The following is a 20,571-nucleotide window of genomic DNA, read 5'->3' on the forward strand; positions in this document are numbered from 1 at the left end:
TAAATTTTTGGATGTTAAGGAGAGTCCCCCCCCCCCCCCCCCCCCTTAGTTTATTTCTTCTCTGCACTTGAGTTCCATAGCTCACTCTCGCTCTCCATTAACATGTTGCATGCACTCCTCATCCGTCCTCACTCATTGTCATATGTGAATTGTAGGCGATACGTGTGTGAAGATGTATTATCTAAAGAGTTTGCACCTACTTATTTTGTTTAGAATATGAACATTTTGTTTGTTTGGTTCCTTTGACAGTGGTGAATTTTAATCAGTTTTAAATGGTTTCGAACATTGTGGGTTAGTAAATGTATGCTAATAGGCTTCCAAACAGATGCTTTAATTTTTCGTTTTTACGTAACTACTTGGATGCCTGCATTCAGTACAAAAGTTTCTATTTTTTCCAGTGTTGCAAAGGATTATGTACGCCTGCTAAAATTTGGTGACTCGCTATACAGATGTAAGCAACTGAAACGTGCAGCATTGGGACGGTAAGGCTTATGAATTTTTACCATTTTCATGAGCAATAAGTTCAATGTACTCCGGTGAGCTAGAGAGAGAGAGAGAGAGAGAGAGAGAGAGAGAGAGACAAAGGTATGCCATACAAAATAACAGTAGATTCCTACTTGAAATTTAAAAAGTTACAATATTACAATATAATGTAACAAGTGGGCTTGGTGTCAAGAGTTGTTGTTCTGTATCACACAAAATTGGAACCGTAGTAACATTTATATGTACATATTTTCAAATATCTTATTCTCTTTTTATATTCTGACTGAGGCAACTTTGTTGATGTCTAGCATACTGGTTGTGCAGAGGCACTATAGCGGTATACTGTCTTCTTTCTTATGCAGCTGAACTGAACCTTTCAGTATTGGATGTTGGCTTCATCTCGTAACTTAATGATTTGGCATTTGCAAGCAGAAAGAGAACCAAACCCTTGTGATGCTCTTTTGTGCCTGCATTAGTTTTTGCAATGTAGGTTGTAATGACACCAATCTGTAGCCTAGTCTGAGGTCAAGTTTTGGGTGGAAGGTAACCGTTTGGTTGAGAGTCAGAAAATCGGTATTGATCATTTCTGATTATCCAGTTATGTAACATATGCAATAACAATTTTACCATTTGAACCTAACTTTACTCCTCAAATGGAGGGAAGAAACTACATCTCACATTCCGTGATTATGGATATACAGGCAGCTACTCAAAAATATCTTGTATGTAGAATGGTGGCGCATTAGGTAAGGTGCTGGACTGGAATTTGGGGTGATGGCAGTTCAAATCTCGATTTGAACATTTGATTTAGGTTTTATATGATTTCCTTAAGTTATGTAATTTCCTTTGAAAAAGTTCTAGCTGATTCCCCACCCCAAACTTAGCTTGTACTTTGTTTCTTGTGACTTCATTGTCAATGGGTTGTGAAATTCTAATCTTTCTTCTTTCCTCAGAAGTATCTCAAGTATTATATAATTAAAATTACCCCAAGCTGTATTGATTTGCAAGGAAAGATTTTTGTCCGTTACAATGTGATGTGTACCTGTCAGATTTCCAACATTCTTCTTTTAGTCAGTCAGTTACATGTTCCATAGATCATTTGGATGATTCTTTTATCGAATGATGTGTAACAAGTTAATTTACAGGGTATGTATGTGTTATTAGTAGAGACTGGTTTATATGCATTATAAAAAAAAAAAAAAAACTTAAAATTTGCATGCAAATATGCATGAAAAATACTTAAAAATGCATGAAAAGTATCGAAATATGCAGGATCGAATAATAATAATAATAATAATAATAATAATAAAAAACAGTTACTGCAGGCATTATACCTCAAATTTGTGAACCTGTGCATATCTGTTATGAGGAAGAGTGCCGCCAATTATTATTTAAAACGTTTTCAAATTTTTCTTTAAGTTTTCTTGGGAATATCTCCGGCAATGGGGAGTTCACTACAATAGTTTTATTCATTAACTGAATAGATTCATTCAATGCCAAACCTTGAGTTTCAAGCTTTGTAACACTTGCAGTTATATGGAAAAATGAGTGCTAAACACAGCAGTATCTTTTTCAGTACCAGAATCATTAAAAACCACCTTGCACTGGCAAACTCCCAAAGCCTGTGCACTATTGAAATTGTTTACTACTCCTCTAATGCCCTCAAAATGTTCATTTGTAAAACAATACAGCTTCGACCCACATACCCCAACAGATTACTACTGGTTCAGGAGGTAAAGGCACATTTAGTAGATTTTCTTTGTAGGTCTTGGTGTGAGCAGGAACTTTTAAAGATACTTTCTTTGTGGAGGAAATCAGTTTATTTACATTTACAAATGTGGAATGTACTTCTTCAGCAAGGCGATGTACTCCATGAGCAAAGCATGTCACATGAATCAAATTGGGATAAAACACTCGGAGGGGAGGGCTTTTCCTGCTTTGATCATGTAGGGCGCAGGATCTGAAATAAACGCAAACACCCTTTCATTTGCAGAAGATTCTGGAAATATTTTTCTAATACCCTTTATCACAAATCTAGTGATCATAGAATCATCTACTTTTTCAAGTTCTTTACTGGCTGCTAAATAGGAAGAAGGAGGCTCTTCTTTTAAAACACCAATAATTAAAGTTCCAATTTAACAGGCCAGGTGTCTGTAGTTTTGTCAACTGAAATCCAGATAATGCCATCCAGGAGTTCATTGTGTATTTCTTCTAGAATATTTACGTACGTTGTTCGTATGTAATTTTTACACAATGTTGATTCATCTGGTATATTTGGATTTAAGCAATATTCGTGCAGGAAGCCTTTGAGGATAGGAATTGTAAGTTTGTGAAGAGGAATATTGCTGGCAGTGAACACTTCATGTAGATCCATGTTAAAGCAACTCTTTTGGTTGACTTTGGACAAATCCCTGCTATTGCAACTTGCTGTTGTCAGAAGTTGTCGTGATCCATTCATCTGCATTCCTGCAATATGAAGACTTGTCTGGACATGCTGGCCTATTTGAAACTTTTGTTTGCATTTAATGTTTCTCTCACAAACTCAACAAGATAAAACAACTCTGTCACATGTAAATGTTCCAGGATGGTCAGCTATCCATGAACTGGCGTTTCTTTTTCAGGCGGCATGGTGCACAACATGTTACACACTTCAGGTCGTAAACACGTTCAACTGTGTACAAGTAAATAGAAAGCTAAACTGATACAGTGCATGTGCGAGTAAAAGCTTGCATATATCTAAAACAAAAAGATGATGTGACTTACCAAATGAAAGTTCTGGCAGGTCGACAGACACACAAACATACACACAAAATTCACGCTTTCGCAACAAACTGTTGCCTCATCAGGAAAGAGGGAAGGAGAGGGAAAGACGAAAGGATGTGGGTTTTAAGGGAGAGGGTAAGGAGTCATTCCAATCCCGGGAGTGGAAAGACTTACCTTAGGGGGGGAAAAAAAAAGGAAAAAAGGACGGGTATACACTCGCGCGCGCGCACACACACACACACACACACACACACACACACACACACACACACACACACACACATATCCATCCACACATATACAGACACAAGCAGACATATAAATACGTCTGTTTGTGTCTGTATATGTGTGGAAAAAAGGACGGGTATACACTCGCGCACACACACACATATCCATCCACACATATACAGACACAAGCAGACGTATAAATACGTCTGCTTGTGTCTGTATATGTGTGGATGGATATGTGTGTGTGTGTGTGTGTGTGTGTGTGTGTGTGTGTGTGTGTGTGTGTGTGTGTGCGCGTGTGTGTGCGCGCGAGTGTATACCCGTCCTTTTTTCCTTTTTTCCCCCCTAAGGTAAGTCTTTCCACTCCCGGGATTGGAATGACTCCTTAGCCTCTCCCTTAAAACCCACATCCTTTCGTCTTTCCCTCTCCTTCCCTCTTTCCTGATGAGGCAACAGTTTGTTGCGAAAGCTTGAATTTTGTGTGTATGTTTGTGTTTGTTTGTGTGTCTGTCGACCTGCCAGCACTTTCATTTGGTAAGTCACATCATCTTTGTTTTTAGATATATTTTTCCTACGTGGAATGTTTCCCTTTATTATAAAAGCTTGCATAGTTTAATTTAATTGTTGCCGACACGACGGTGTGACAACGGAGGGGATTAATTGGGGGTGCCGGTGCAGGAGCATTGACTCTGTCTGCCTGTTCCTGTTCGTCTTCTGTAATGATTTCGCTAGGCAGTGGCCTCTTGGTTAGCGATTGCATGCAGTTCCTGGTCGCGGTCAATCTGTGAGACATCAAAACTAGATCAAGCTAGAGCCGCCCCTCTAAATTTTTAAAAGATTGCGAAAATAGTGTGTGTGTGTGTGTGTGTGTGTGTGTGTGTGTGTGTGTGTCATATATATAATAGAGGGAAACATTCCACGTGGGAAAAATATATCTAAAAACACAGATGATGTGACTTACCGAACGAAAGTGCTGGCAGGTCGATAGACACACAAACAAACACAAACATACACATGAAATTCAAGCTTTCGCAACAAACTGTTGCCTCATCAGGAAAGAGGGAAAGACGAAAGGATGTGGGTTTTAAGGGAGAGGGTAAGGAGTCATTCCAATCCCGGGAGCGGAAAGACTTACCTTAGTCCTTTTTTTCCCCCTAAGGTAAGTCTTTCCGCTCCCGGGATTGGAATGTCTCCTTACCCTCTCCCTTAAAACCCACTTCCTTTCGTCTTCCCCTCTCCTTCCCTCTTTCCTGATGAGGCAACAGTTTGTTGCGAAAGCTTGAATTTTGTGTGTATGTTTGTGTTAGTTTGTGTGTCTATCGACCTGCCAGCCCTTTCGTTCGGTAAGTCACCTCATCTATATATTGGCTGAGGGACTGTGTCAGCTTTCAGACAACACTACATACAAAGTTTGCCAAGGTAATCCCATTCCTGATGTCCAGGCCGAGCTTCAAGGAATCCTCAGAACCTTAGGCCCCCTACAAAACCTTTCACCTGACTCCATCAACCTCCCGACCCCACCGACACCCTGCGCCCCTACCTTCTACCTACTTCCTAAAATTCATAAACCCAATCATCCCGGCCGCCCCATTATAGCTGGTTACCAAGCCTCCACAGAACGTATCTCTGTCTACGTAGGTCAACACCTTCAACAACCCAATGCATGGAGGCTCCCATCCTTCATCAAAGACACCAACCACTTTCTCGAACACCTGGAATCCTTACCCAATCTGTTACCCCCGGAAACCATCCTTGTAACCATTGATGGCACTTCCTTATACACAAATATTCCGCACGTCCAGGGCCTCGCTGCGATGGAGCACTTCCTTTCACGCCGATCACCTGCCACCCTCCCTAAAACCTCTTTCCTCATTACCTCAGCCAGCTTCATCCTGACTCACAACTTCTTCACTTTCGAAGGCCAGACATACCAACAATTAAAGGGAACAGCCATGGGTACCAGGATGGCCCCCTCATACGCCAACCTATTTATGGGCCACTTAGAGGAAACCTTCTTGGTTACCCAGGCCTGCCAACCTAAAGTTTGGTACAGATTTATTGATGACATCTTCATGATCTGGACTCACAGTGAAGAAGAACTCCAGAATTTCCTCTCCAACCTCAACTCCTTTGGTTCCATCAGATTCACCTGGTCCTACTCCAAATCCCATGCCACTTTCCTTGACATTGACCTCCATCTGTCCAATGGTCAGCTTCACACGTCCGTCAGCATCAAACCCACCAAGAAGCCACCGTACCTCCATTATGACAGCTGCCACCCATTCCATATCAAACGGTCCCTTCCCTACACCCTAGGTCTTCGTGGTAAACGAATCTGCTCCAGTCCTGAATTCCTGAACCATTACACCAACAACCTGAAAACAGGTTTCGCATCCCGCAACTACCCTCCCGACCTGGTACAGAAGCAAATAAGTAGAGCCACTCCCTCATCCCCTCAAACCCAGAACCTCCCACAGAAGAACCGCAGAAGTGCCCCACTTGTGACAGGATACTTTCCGGGACTGGATCACTCTCTGAATGTGGCTCTCCAGCAGGGATACGACTTCCTCAAATTCTGCCCTGAAATGAGATCATCCTTCATGAAATCCTCCCCACTCCACCAAGAGTGTCTTTCCGCCGTCCACCTAACCTTCGTAACCTTTTAGTTCATCCCTTTGAAATCCCCAAACCACTTTCCCTACCCTCTGGCTCCTACCCTTGTAACCAGCCCCAGTGTAAAACCTGCCCCATGCACCCTCCCACCACCACCACCTACTCCAGTCCTGTCACCCTGAAGGTGAAGGTGTACATGATCAAAGACAGAGCCACCTGTGAAAGCACCCACGTGATTTACCAACTGACCTGCCTACACTGCGAAGCTTTCTATGTGGGAATGACCAGCAACAAACTGTCCATTCGCATGAATGGACACAGGCAGACAGTGATTGTCGGTAATGGGGATCACCCCGTGGCTAAACATGCCTTGATGCACGGCCAGCACATCTTGGCAAAGTGTTACACTGTCCGGGTTATCTGGATACTTCCCACTAACACCAACCTATCAGAACTCCAGAGATGGGAACTTGCCCTTCAATATATCCTCTCTTCCCGTTACCCACCAGACCTCAACCTCCGCTAATTTCAAGTTGCCACCACTCATACCTCACCAGTCATTCATCATCATCTTTGCCTCTGTACTTCCGCCTCGACTGACATCTCTGCCCAAACTCTTTGCTTTTATATATGTCTTCTTGTGTCTGGATATGTGCGGATGGATATGTGTCGGCCCCGCCGATTCCTTCCCTCAGTAGCTCCTTCTGCTATTGTTCGAATGATGTTGTTGTGTTGTAGGATGTGGCCTACAAGTTTGTCTCTTCTTGTTTGTATGTGCCTCCACAGAGATATAGTTTGCTGTACTCTTCTAAGCACCTCTTCGTTTGTTGCTTTCTCTCTTCAGCTGGTCTTCATCATCCTTCTATAGCACCACATCTGCAGGGCCTCTAGCCGTCTTCTCTCTTCTCTTCCAATCGTCCAAGTTTCACATCCGTATAGGGCCACACTTCAAACGAAACCTTTCATGATACATTTCCTTATTTTCAGACTGATGTTGTTGCTGGTGGGTAAGTTCCTTCTCTGATTAAATGCAATTTTGGCCTTTTGTATTCTGGTTGTAATTTCTTTCTGGCTTCTACCATCTCTTGTGATTTTGCTTCCCAGGTAAGTAAATTCCTCTATCACTTCCAGCTCCTCTCTTCCAATTCTTATTCTCAAAGGTTCGTATTCTGCTCCTGTACTGCATACCATCACTTTAGTCTTTTTCTTGTTTATTCTCATTCCATACTGATGGCATAGATTTTTTCATTGTTTTGAGGACATCCTCTAGATCTTCTTTTGTCTCTGTGACTATAGCAATATCATCTGCATAATGTAGATGTCTATCTTCTGCCCAATAATTTTGATCCCTACCTCAGTAGTTTCTCAAACTTGGTTTATAGCTTCCTGGATGTAAGCATTGAATATAAGAGGAGGGAGAGCACATCCTTGCCTTACCCCTTTTCTAATATTTGCTTCTTGTTCATGATGACAGTTCCTAATCACTGCCACCTCATTCTTATAGAAGCTGAGTATCACACGGATGTCTTTGTACTTTATTCCACTTTTCCTCAGCACTCTGAACATCTCTTGCCAGATAACATTATCAAATGCCTTTTCCATGTCTACAAAGGCAATATAAGTTGGTTAATTTTTCTGTAATTGCTTTTCAATAATGAGTCTGTGCCAGAATCGCCTCTCTTTTACCCAGTCCTCTTCTGAAGCCAAACTGGTCTTCACTCAGCATATCTTCCACCTTTTTTTCAATTCTCTTCAGAACTATTTTTGTGAGAATTTTTGATGCATGTGATGTTAGGCTTAGAGTTCGGTACTGTTTGCATTTTGTAGCTGCTGCCTTCTTTGGTATAGGAACAATGATACATTTCTGGAAGTTTGTCAGTATATCTCCTGTGTTATAGATGGACCTAATAAGTTTAAGCAGCATCATTTTCATGCTGTCACGAGCATTCTTTATTAGTTCTGCAGCGATGTCATCAATACCTGTTGCTTTGTTGTCCTGTAGTTCTTTTAGAGCTCTGTCAAATTCTTCTTGCAGGATCTTATCTCTCTTGTCTTCGTCTACTTGCTCTTCTCTTCCTATTACTTCCTCCGAAAGAGGTGTTCCAGCATACAACTCCTCTATGTATTCTTTCCATCTTTTCACCATGTCTTCACCAAACAGCATTATCCCCTCTTTATTTTTTATTGTGCCTGAGAGTGTTGTTTTACGTTTGTTAAAAAATTGATTTACTGTTCTGTAGGGTAAACCAGTTCTTCCGTTTTGCATATTTTCTTCCACTTCTCTGCACATTTCTTCAAGAAAATTTTCTTTTGCTTTCCTAGCTTTTCTATTAACTAAATTCCTTAGTCTTCTGTATTCAACTTTTCCTTGTTCATCAGTTGCATTTTTGTATAATCTCCTGTTTTCTATAAGCTCAATAATATCTGCTGTAATGTATTTCCTCTTGTTTTTGGGTTCAGTTCTTCCAACTATCTTTTCCGCTGCTCTATATATACCAGATTTAATTTGATCCCACTCTTCATTTACTCCAACATGTTGAAAAATCTTAGCTAGGTTATCTGTTTCAGGAGCATAGCGCTTTGCCAGTCTCTCAGTTTTCAATTTTTCTAGTTCCGGTTTGTTTTACTGGCTTCTTCTTCAAACGTTTGAATCTCAATGAACTTTTCATCAGGACCAGGTTGAGATCACTGCCTATGTCTGTAGATGGATAGCACCTGCAATCTTTTAGCTGGTACCTAAAACATGCTTTCACTAGAATGTAATCAATGTGTTGTCTCCTCAGGTCTGCAGGGGCCTTCCATGTGTATCTTCTTCGTTTGTGATGTTGGAAAAGTGTGTTTGCAACAACTAATTGGTTCCTTGAGCAGAACTCGATAAGCCAATCTCCTCCTTCATTCCTTCTTCCAAGTCCATATTTGCCAACAATTCCTTCCTCCGGTTCTTCACCCACAATCATGTTCCAGTCCCCCATGGCAATCAGGTTTTCATCTTCCTTAACATTTCTCATCACATTACTTATTTCTTTATATATTTCGTCAATGACTGCATCTTCTTCTTTGGATGTGGGCATGTATATTTGTATTATCACAGTGTCCTTTGGTTTAGTTTCAAGTTTGACTGGTATTATTCGAGAGCTATATTGCACATTTCCCTTGACACATGAGCCATAGTTTTTCCTCAAAATTATTCCAACTCCTCCCATTCCTGGTCTATCTTGGTCAGTTACGGTGTGAATGAATGACTGTATTCTCCAGACCAGAAATCACCTGGCTGGGGCCATCTCATCTCCGATATGCCTAGGATATCGATTTCCAGTCATTCCAGTGTTCTCACATTCCAAGTGGCTATGTTAAAATTGAAATTCTTTTCCTTCACATTGTCTGTATCCTTTGCAGTCCCCACCCAGAGATCCGATTGGGGGACTATTTTATCTCTGAAAAATTTTACGGAAGATACTGACATGGTTTACTGCTGATACTTGGGATAACCGTAGTTCTTTAATGTGGTGGTTTCCCCATTGCCTTCCACGTCCTATGCCGTTGACCATCACCTGGTTCTTCTGCCTTTGGAGACGATTTCTCATTTCCTCATTCCTGTCCAGCGAATGCTGGGTGATGACTTATCCCGGTCATCCCTCGGTCCCTGTCTACGTTAGCCATCACATGAAGTGAGGTTTCCCATTCTCTACCGCATGGAGGTGTAGATCAGGAGTTTCCCTTCATTGGGTCTAGGACCTTAACAGCATTTCCTAGTCCCCTCCAGTACTTTAGAGAGCTGGAATTTATTGTGGTAAAATGGCTGCCATCCTTCTAATTTGACGTCAGAACTTTATAATACAGGTCGTTTTTAGACACAGCTCATACTCTTTAATAGAGGATTTTTTTTCCTTTCTATCAAGTTCTTGTAGCTACTATAAATCAGACCATCTTCAGTCATAGAGAATTTATAAGTTAAACATTCCAATGTCATTTATTTATTAATTATTTATTATTTATTAATTATTTGTTAATTTGATATCATATAAAGAATCACTTCATATAGGTTGGGAACAGGAACTGAAAGTGCAAAATGCTATTGATATGAATTGAAGGGTCGATTGTACATGTTTCTAAGACATCAGTCATTAACTTTTAGCAATAAAACCACTCACATTTAGTGTTTTCAGTGCACTTGTAAACACAGTTTCACTCTCCAGTATGTTAGTAAAAGGGATATGTGAAGTACACTTCATCACTACTGGGCCAGGTAGTGCAGAATTAGTTCTTTATTCGAAATTGTGTAGATTCTTACTAATCTGGTGATTCCTTGCACATATTGGCGCTGTATTAGCAGAAGTACCAGATTTTTTAATGTTTCTTAAATGTAGTGTAGACACATAGGGATTATACTTTATTAAATCGAAAGATATTCATTTTCATGTAAAATTTAGTCCTTGAGTGTGCACATATACTGTAGTATCATTCATTATGAAAAATGTCCCGAATTTTTAGTTGTCACAATGATGAAATGTGATGGTATTATGCTTTATCACATAATGGTTTTACAAGCATTACATTGGTATTGTATGTTTCTGAGTGTTGGATAATGTGCTTAAGATGTCTGCAGCTTCAGCACCAGCAATGTGAGATATCTTCATGTTCTATCCTCCTGTGTTCTCTTCCTCATAACTTTCCTTTAAGATTTTGATTATCTCTTCGTCTGTTAAATTTTGTCATAAATAGTTGCTCGTCCAACATTGTACTCAACAGCAATGTCTTTCTGCGAAGAATCTCAGTTCTACTTATCTCTAATTGAGTTTCTGCTTGAGGTGTAGTGTAATGTGTTTTCTTTCAGAAGCCATGATTCTGAAAGGTTCAAACTTGTATAGCATTGTTTAACAGTGTAACTAAAAACATCGCTGTGCACAAGAGTTCATTTTTGTCTGCTTCTTTTCCGCTTCAGCGAATGGAGGCTTGATGTGGGCCGGGTTACTGAGAAGTCTGACTACCAGTGGGTGGATTGGCGAGAGTTTGCTATATAAGACTTTCCACTTTATTGTAAAGATTATATTGTTACTTGGTTATAGTTCTTTTCTGTTTGTGGGATATTGATGTGTTACATCTGTTTTACATGTAATTCAACTTATATTTCTTCTTTTAGTATGGCAACCATTATGAAACGACAAGGTCCAAACCTGCAATATTTGGAACAAGTGAGACAACACTTGGCAAGGTTACCTTCTATTGATCCGTTTACAAGAACAATCATAATTTGTGGTTTTCCAAACGTTGGAAAATCCAGCTTTATTAACAAGGTAAGTGTATTTTGGAAACAAAAAGCATATGTATTTTAAAAAAATAGAAGTCATAATTTTGAAAGATCCTTGTTGCATGATGATAATATCAAACGAACAATTTCCAGTCTGCATTGTGTCAGTAACTATGTGTTTACTCTGTTGTTCTGTGTTTCATTGTTATTGCTTGCTTGCTTGCTTACTTTCAAGATCCAGGAGTGTCTCCAATTTTTGTCCACATTTATTTTATTAAATAGATGTTTTTTTAATGTAAAAAAGCTTTTATGGCCTAGATCATAATTTTAATTGTACAATCAAAGCAAGATGACTAGCTTTGTCTACTGTCTACGACCTTCTTTAGATTGCTCAAATTATAAAAAGAATTGGAATATTCATTGAAGAACCCACATTCATGCAATGATGTGCATTTTTATTATGAGCCAACAACACCAAGAAAGTATGTAGTTACAAGCTTTATCGCAAAAGAGGTTGTAAACCATAATGTTGCAAGTTGCAGGCAATAAAGAGGGATAATGGCCAATTGTGTTAGTAAAAATTGCACCAAATGCACATTATTTGCAAATCTTCATTTCTTTTTGACCAAATGTTCATATCAAGAATTTCATTTCACAGGCTGTTAGTCTTTTCCAATCTCTTGCCCTAATTGCCCAGGCTTCACTGCCATAGCACAGCACCGGTCTTGCTAAGGTTTTATAAAGTCGTATTCTGGCGTGTGCTGAAATAGCGAAGGTTTTGTTACATTATTAACAACGCCCTTTGGTTTTGTATACCTGGTGGGTTTTTCAGCTAGGTTTGTTTCTTCCAGGAAGGCTAGTTCATAGACTAAATATATGAATGTGACCACTCTTTCTAGAATTCTATCTTTCAAACATAGTAATCTGTAATGGGTATTTTCCGCAGAAGGCCATAGGTTTTTTTTTTTGTATTGGTGTTCAAGCTGTTTCCCTCAGATATAACCTGTCAGTTGTATACAGAGTGCTGCAAGCCACCCCTGGAGATGCATATGCAAAAAGTAAACCAATTAGCTTTATGTTTCTGTTGACTTGAATGAAGCTGCTGACATTGTCTCAACGCTTGGATCATTTTAAACAACAATGCCGAAAGGCCATATCCCTGTTGCTACTACTGCATGTATTTTGCCCCATTGTGATAATCTGTCCTCTTCCTTGACACTGATTAAATTCATTCTACAAATCGTGCATGTATTATTGATAAGATGGTGGGGAACATGATCATCTGCCAGAATATGTAACAGTTTGTTTTTATTAACTTTATCAAAAGCTTTTTTGAAGTTAACAAAGGGAATTTGTGTTTCTAGATTTTTTCTATTAGCAAATTTAGTGGAAAAACGGCCATCACAGCATGATCTTCCTTTACAGACATTTTGCTCCGCACCTATGTTGGGTTCGTAGTGTCTGTACAATTTGTTTTTGACGTTGTTGCCAAAAATTTTATGTGCTAGATTCAATAAACTTATTCCACTGTATCTATCATAATTGTTCACGTCTCCTTTATGAAGATAGGAATAACAGTTCATTTAGTCTAGTTCTCAGCTATATCATCTCCTGACCACATCATATTTAAGTAATTAATGAATCTGTCTATAAATGACTTGCTTGCATCTTTAAACAGCTCTAGATTGTTTGAATTTTCTTTTTTATTTTGCTTAATACTTCTCTAAGTTCACACTTAGAGATGGTTTCTCTTGAATAATTCCCTGTGAGTTGGATTGTAAGAGGCTCTGATGTTTGAGACCATAGGTTCTGAAAATACTGCAACCATTTAGGCAAAGAGATGGGATCTTTTCACATTCTTTATTGTCTCACTGTTTAGCTTTTTAAACGCTGAAATAACAATAATATTGTGAAAAGAATAGATAGCTATTTATCTTCCTGTTTCCTTGTCGATAGATGTTTTATAAATGTATGTATGTATTTTCCCTTGTAAATAGATATTGTTTGGAAAGTCTGTATGATAGTTGTCTGTTTGAGTTGTTCGACGGATGGCACTGCGACGCAAAAGTTCAATGGAAACGAAATACATTTTCAGTAGCATCAGCTGGTACTTTTCCTTCACCCTTATTCAATAACTGTTTTTAAAATGTGGCTGCTGATGCACACGCTGCAATGTATGTGCATATTGGTCTTAAGTATGAGTTTTCACACGTCTCCAAAGATGTGATGCTTTGAGGCAAGCATTGAGCTCATCAGCTGGTATCATTGGAAGAGTTTGTCTAAAGTCGCCAGATAATAAAATGAGAGCACCACTGAACAGTGGTCATATAAATGCACATATGCTGTTTCAAATGCTTTTGCCAGTATGGCACGCATGCCACCTACTGTAAGGTGATTGCACTACACTTATAACCTTCACACAAGTGCAAGCAATTGGTTGACAAAGTTTTATTGCAATTGCATGCATTGTATGGCAGTGCACAAAATATGAACAAACGAACAAACAAATGCAGATTTTTTTTTTTTAGTCTGAAATCTGGTAAGGGTGTTGCTGGGAGGAAATTTGGAACCTAAGCTTTTCAGGCTATTTCTGACTACCCTGTAGTCCAACAACACATTATGCAAGAAGAAAGTGTGGTTGCTATATATGACATCTGTGCAGTAAGTGCTGTAGCCAAGGTGACCTTATAATGAATTGCAGATGTCATACAAAGTAAACTGTGCCCTCAGATCAATCTCATATTTTATTAATCTCATTTGCCATAAAATACAGTATTCATATTAAGTAGAAGTTTTCATACTACTACATTTCTTATGTATTTGACTTATGGCTGTCCATATTTTGCTGTTATATGGTTTACTAATGGATCATTGTGAATATCAAACTAAAAATTCTTCTGTAATGAATGCTGTACACTAGCATGTACCATTCTAATTTTGATCATTCTTGGCAGTGACTGAACATGTCAAATTCTTTTCAGAACATACATGTGACATACTCTAAGAGCTTCTCTCTCAGTAGTTTATGGAAAATGTATCTTAACATCCTATGCAAACCATCTGCAGCCAGGTAACAAAACGAGAAACAATCTTTTCAATCCTGAAGAGGAGACTATTTGAAAATCCTGTACTATGTGATGATGTGGTAATGATGTATTAATTGAATGTGCCTGAATTGAAGTGTTGACAGTTCCATTTAATTTGGAAAAAATGGTACTCATTAAATAGCACCTGTAGTGAAATTGACCATGTATTGTTTGAAATACTATGAACTTAAATGTTTTTAACAGATTACAAGAGCCGATGTGGAGGTTCAGCCGTATGCTTTCACAACTAAATCACTGTATGTTGGTCACACTGACTACAAGTATCTGAGGTGGCAAGTTATTGATACTCCTGGAATTCTGGATCATCCTCTTGAAGAACGTAATGTTATAGAAATGCAGGCGGTTACTGCACTTGCCCACCTCCGTGCAGCTGTGCTTTACATTATGGATTTGTCTGAGCAGTGTGGACACACTGTAGAAGAGCAAGTATGTACACAACTCTCACTACATTTAGAGTGGCATGCATGTGTGCATATCTCTCTCTCTCTCTCTCTCTCTCTCTCTCTCTCTCTCTCTCTTTCTCTCTTTGTAGTTCTAATGCTGTTATATGCAATGAACAGAATAATTACTCTGATGTCATTAGCCTTTAAAGAGCTGGGGTCTTAAATGAGATAGCTGTTTGGGTAAGACATATTGATTTCCATGCTACTAATCCGTCTCCAATTTGAGCTAATGTTTGGTCTCTGCTCTAGGGACCTTGCATTGAACAAGATGGTGCAATGGTTAGCACACACTACTTGTTTGGGAGGCAGAGTATGCAAACCGCAATCCATTGATCCAGATTTAGGTTTTCATAAATTGGTTAGGGTGAGTGGTTACTTTGAAAAGGACATAGCCAATTTCCTTCCCCATCCTTATCACGTCTGGATTGAGTTCTGTCCTCAGTGACCTGCTGACAGAGGAGACAAAGAACTGGAAACAATTTTCCTATGACATATAGGAAAAGAAGGGCAGTTACATAGGGCATAAAAAATCTCACTGTTGGAGAGCATCTAAAATTGCAGAAAGCCCTTCAAACATACTGTCTGAACTTGATTCCAGCCTAAAAGCCTGTGATGTTTTCTGTACACCCACTGAAGGGTAGTTGGATTATATTAGCTGAATCTGAAGCAGGAAAGTTTCAAGAAGAAACTGCACATCACAATGAAGTGTAGGCTGTGAAAGATATGTAGCACCAAGAAAATGAGAAAATATTGACTTACAGTTTGATCATCAGCATTATGGTTATATGGTGACTGAAATGTGACCCAGCTCTTCAGTGCATCCTTGGAATTACTAATGCAAGTTGTGGAACATACAAAAGTAAAGTATTATGTTTTTAAAGTGTGATGTTTGAGAAAATGTTTGTAGTATTGGAGGAATTAAATTGAATTTTTGCATATTTTTGTGTCCATGGAAATTCATCCAATGAGATTATCTAACATGCAAATAATTGAGATCTTTTTTTTTTTTTTTTTTTTTCAGGTTAAACTCTTTGAAAGTATTAAACCGCTGTTCGCCAACAAGGTAAGAAAATGTCTGTTTTAGTTGTGACATGACCATTTCAGTGTTGAGATAGGTGGTTTTACTTCCTGATCCATGTTTTGCTCACATTTCAGCCACTGATGGTAGTCCTGAATAAAGCAGATGTTGTTAGATTAGAAGAACTTCCTCCAGAGAAACAAGCACTCTTGAAGCCATTGGAAGATGAAAATGTACCAATAAAGCAAATGAGCACAATGACAGATGAAGGTGTGATAGAAGTTAAAACAGAGGTATTATTTTCCATAAGTTATAGGTGGCTCTATTTTGTTATTGCATTTCTAGCACGTGCTTATTTAACTTTATTGTGAAAGTTTAAGGAAAGTTATTTTTCGTTTATGATGATTGTGATGTTGGTTGTGTTTGTGTACTATAGCATGGGGGTTTATTTCTGTTCTCTCTCTCTCTCTCTCTCTCTCTCTCTCTCTCTCTGTGTGTGTGTGTGTGTGTGTGTGTGTGTGTGTGTGTGTGTGTGTGTGTGTGCCCTGCCACTCTAGTGCCTTTTTATTGAATGTGACACAGACAGTCTTCTTTATATGCACAGCTCTAAGCTTAAATTATTAAATGTATAACAGTCAGGCAGAACTTGTTCATTCACAGTAACCCACAATCTAGTAATCTTCCGACATCCTGAAATACAGATTGTCAAGCATGCCTGTGCAGAGTGGAAAGTTCCACAGGTCGCACCAATATTCACGAAAGGTAGTAGGATTAATCCACAAAATTACAGGCCCAAATTGTTAACCTCGATATGCAGCAGGATTTTGGAACATATATTGTGTTAGAACATTATGAATTACCTCAAAGATAATGGTCTATTGACACACAGTCAACAAGGGTTTAGAAAACATCTTTCCTGTGAAACACAACTAGCTCTTTATTCACATGAAGTGTTGAGTTCTATTGACAAGGGATTTCAGATCGATTCCGTATTTCTGGATTTCCAGAAGGCTTTTGACCTGGACCACACAAGCGGCTCTTAGTGAAATTGCGTGCTTATGGAATATCGCCTCAGTTATGTGACTGGATTTGTGATTTCCTGACAGAGGTCACAGTTTGTAGTAATTGACGGAAAGTCATTGAGTAAAACAGAAGTGATATCTGGCATTCCCCAAGGTAGTGTTATAAGCCCTTTGCTGTTCCTTATCTGTATAAACAATTTGGGAGACAATCTGAGCAGCCGTCTTCGGTTGTTTGCAGGTGACGCTGTCATTTATCGACTAATAAAGTCATCAGAAGATCAAAACAAACTGCAAAACGATTTAGAAAAGATATCTGAATGATGTGAAAAGTGGCAGTTAACCGTGAATAACGAAAAGTGTGAGGTCATCCACATGAGTGCTAAAAGGAACTCATTAAACTTTGGTTACGCAATATATCAGTCTAATCTAAAAGCTGCAAATTCAACTAAATACCTAGGTATTACAATTACGAGCAACTTAAATTGGAAGGAACACACAGAAAACATTGTGGCGAAGGCTATCCAAAGACTGCGTTTTATTGGCAGGACACTTAGAAAATGTAACAGGCCCTACTAAGGAGACTGCCTACACTACACTTGTCAACCCTCTTTTACAGTACTGTGGGATCCTTAACAGATAGGACTGACGGAGTACATCACAAAGTTCAAAGAAAGGAAACATGTTTTGTTTTATTGTGAAATATGGGAGTGTGTCACAGAAATGATACAGGATTTGGGCTGGACATCATTAAAAGAAAGGCTTTTTTCGTTGCGATGGAATCTTCTCACAAAATTCAATCACCAACTTTTTCCTCCAAATGCGAAAATATTTTGTTAACACCAACCTACATAGGGAGGAACGATCACCATGATAAAATAACAGACATCAGAGCTCTTACTGTGTTCATTCTTTCCGTGGACTGTACGAAAATAATAGAGAATTGTGAAGGTTGTTCAGTGAACCCTCTGCCAGGCACTTACATGTGATTTGCAGAGTATCCATGTTGATGTGGATGTAGAAACAGAACTGCCGGACACATGGGGGTAGACTCACACTATCCTTTAAGAGTCTAATTATGATTAGTTACAATGTGCACAGAGGTGTTCAACCGATTATTTACCCTACATTGAATGGAAGGAAGACCTAATAATTGGTCAAATGGAAAGTACCCAATGCTGCACACTTCATTTATTTGTGAAGTATTGCTTTCACTATGTTTTAAGTATTTCTCTTGTCAGAGGTGACTTTCTGAACCCATCTCCAATTAGTTTCATGTACTCTAACTATGCTGCATGGCGAAAGAAAATAAAGCATCCAGAAACAGATGACGAAATGTAATGAAACTTCACAAGTTGAGAGGGTATGTGATGTTATTTCAGTGATAATGGTGCTGAGTCAAAAGTACAAAGAACTTGGCAGTATGAGCCCACTTATCAGAATGATGTTGCACCCCTTGTGGCATAAATGCATGCACTGTTTCGGTTAGGAAGGGTGTCATAAAGCCATTGTTCCTCTCCTGTAGCAAGCTGGTGCACAACTATTGTAACTTACCCTTGATACACTGAATACTGGCTGTTCTCCTGTGTTTTCTCATGGACAGAGCTGGCAAACTTGCTGGATATAAGAGTGCCTCAGCGTCATACAGGCAGTTCAGACACATGCTGTGTATGAGCGATCATTGTTGTGACGAGAAATGGCACCACGATAATGTGACAGAGGTGACACATGAGGTTGCAGGATATCCTTGATGTACTGTTATGCTGTTAGTTTCCTCAGTCACCATCACCTATGGCCTGAAGTCAACTCCATGGCTTCACACACACCATGACTTCAGGAGTAACACCACTGTGCCTCTCCAAAACATTGGAAGAAAGGGATCTCTCACCAGGTCCACCATACGCGACGAAGATGGACATCCAGGCAGTGCACAACTGCAATACATCGCTGAACACAATAGGACTCAGTTCATCAACATTCCTTGCTTTCTGTTCATGGCACCACTCCAAACACAGATATTTGCGTTGTGGTGTTAACTGCAGTCTGTGCCTGGAATGGTAATTCCAGAGTCCAGTTGCTGCTGGTCTCCAACCAATGGTGTGGAATGTTGCGGGGAGTTCGTTACTTGTTCTCGAATGGCAGAAGCAGAGGGGTTACAGTGTGATTGGTTCACAATGTGGTTGAGCCTCCTTTACAGTAGTCAGACATGGTCAACTGAATCCTTGATGACAAGTATACCTGCCCTCAAGCTATCATGCAGACCATCAGGTCGCCATTACATCTGAATTCAGCAGAAATTTGCTTCATGGTTTCACCAGCCAGCTGAATCCAGACCTGCAACAAGGCCCTTTGAAACTCTGTCAGGTGCCGATAGCTCTGCCTCAGATGAGTCTGTGGCATTTCAAAGTCCTTCACAGTAACCATTCAACATCTAACACTGTCTACGCCCCTTATGTTCTCTACCATACTTAGTAACAACATTAAACAATGGAAAATCCAGGATGGAATGTAACAATACCAGAGAAGAAAAGTTGCTACTCACCACATAGCGGAGATGCTGAGTCGTGATAAAACTGTGCTGCACTCTATTTAGGCATGACAGCCAACAAGCTGTCTGTTCACATGAACCGACAAACTGTTACATCTGACCATGTCTTCTTGGTGCTTAACTTTTTTTCTTCGTCAGGAGGGGTATTTGATGTCTTTTGCCATATGGAGGAGCATTCTCAGGTTTCCAACACTAACAATTTTATATATATTATTCCCCATATGGTTAGGTGTGTGGAAGGCAGGTGTGCATGCTTGCGTTCATGCACCTATCACCTATCTTTGCTACTGTTTGGTAAAAAAACTTCTTGTGCCACCAACAGATGAATACCATTTTCCAACTAAGTACCTCTCAGGCAAGTGAGTAGCATAGAACTGAGGTGGTGGGTTTGTAGTAGGAAGCAGCTGCACTGAAAATTTGAAGTGCAACAGTCCTGGATCAGATTTCTGTTGTTTCCCTAAAAGCACCTGAAATGAAGATGCCCAAGGACAACACTATTGCTTTTCTAGAAAGCTGAACTGCTGTGAAGTTCTTAGATTTCTAGCTGAGTAAGCCTTTAAAAGGTGTGACATTTCAGTGAATATCATTTCACCTGGTAAAATTTTGAGATGCTGTCTGTGTAACCGTTATACAGACAGTGCCGGGGAGTTGTCTGTCGCTTTCTCAGTGCCACAGGACAAGCTTATGTAGTGATTTGAGGAGTTGCTCTTGAAGCCTGGCATGTTTAGAATGTCTGCACGTGCATGCAGTGTATTGTGGTCAGTAATTGGGCCCCAAGCAGAGCTTAGCTGGTAGCATCCATAAATAAGAGGCATTCACTGGTCCTCATATCAGTATTTGTTGGAAGATGAAGAGTGACACCAAAATTTAGTATTCGTTAGATCGTTTGGCTAACATTGCATTTGCAGTCATATTGTTTGAAAATTTCTCTATTGTTATAGCTGTTGTATTTCTAAAATTTTTTAAAATTTAATTCATTTCTTTATTCTGTAAAGTGAATTCCATGTGCAAAATTGTATCTTAACATCAATTCAGAGAGCTACTCATAGTATGTAAAATTATTTCAAAAAAATGATTTACCGTGTGCATTTCTCATGTTTC

The 20,571-nt window shown here is 39.5% G+C and overlaps 1 protein-coding gene across 1 annotated transcript in view; it reads left to right on the plus strand.

Annotated features, from left to right (window-relative positions):
* The window catches only part of LOC124605457 (nucleolar GTP-binding protein 1), a 70,527-nt gene that overhangs the window by 36,037 nt on the left and 13,919 nt on the right, over positions 1-20,571 (plus strand). The window contains exons 4-8 of the mRNA XM_047137143.1: positions 399-482; positions 11,228-11,381; positions 14,626-14,868; positions 15,907-15,948; positions 16,041-16,196. Of these exons, the coding sequence (XP_046993099.1) occupies positions 399-482; positions 11,228-11,381; positions 14,626-14,868; positions 15,907-15,948; positions 16,041-16,196 (679 nt within the window). The remainder of the gene's footprint in view (positions 1-398; positions 483-11,227; positions 11,382-14,625; positions 14,869-15,906; positions 15,949-16,040; positions 16,197-20,571) is intronic.

Source organism: Schistocerca americana, chromosome 3, assembly GCF_021461395.2.
Source record: "Schistocerca americana isolate TAMUIC-IGC-003095 chromosome 3, iqSchAmer2.1, whole genome shotgun sequence".
Taxonomy (NCBI): Eukaryota; Metazoa; Arthropoda; class Insecta; order Orthoptera; family Acrididae; genus Schistocerca; species Schistocerca americana.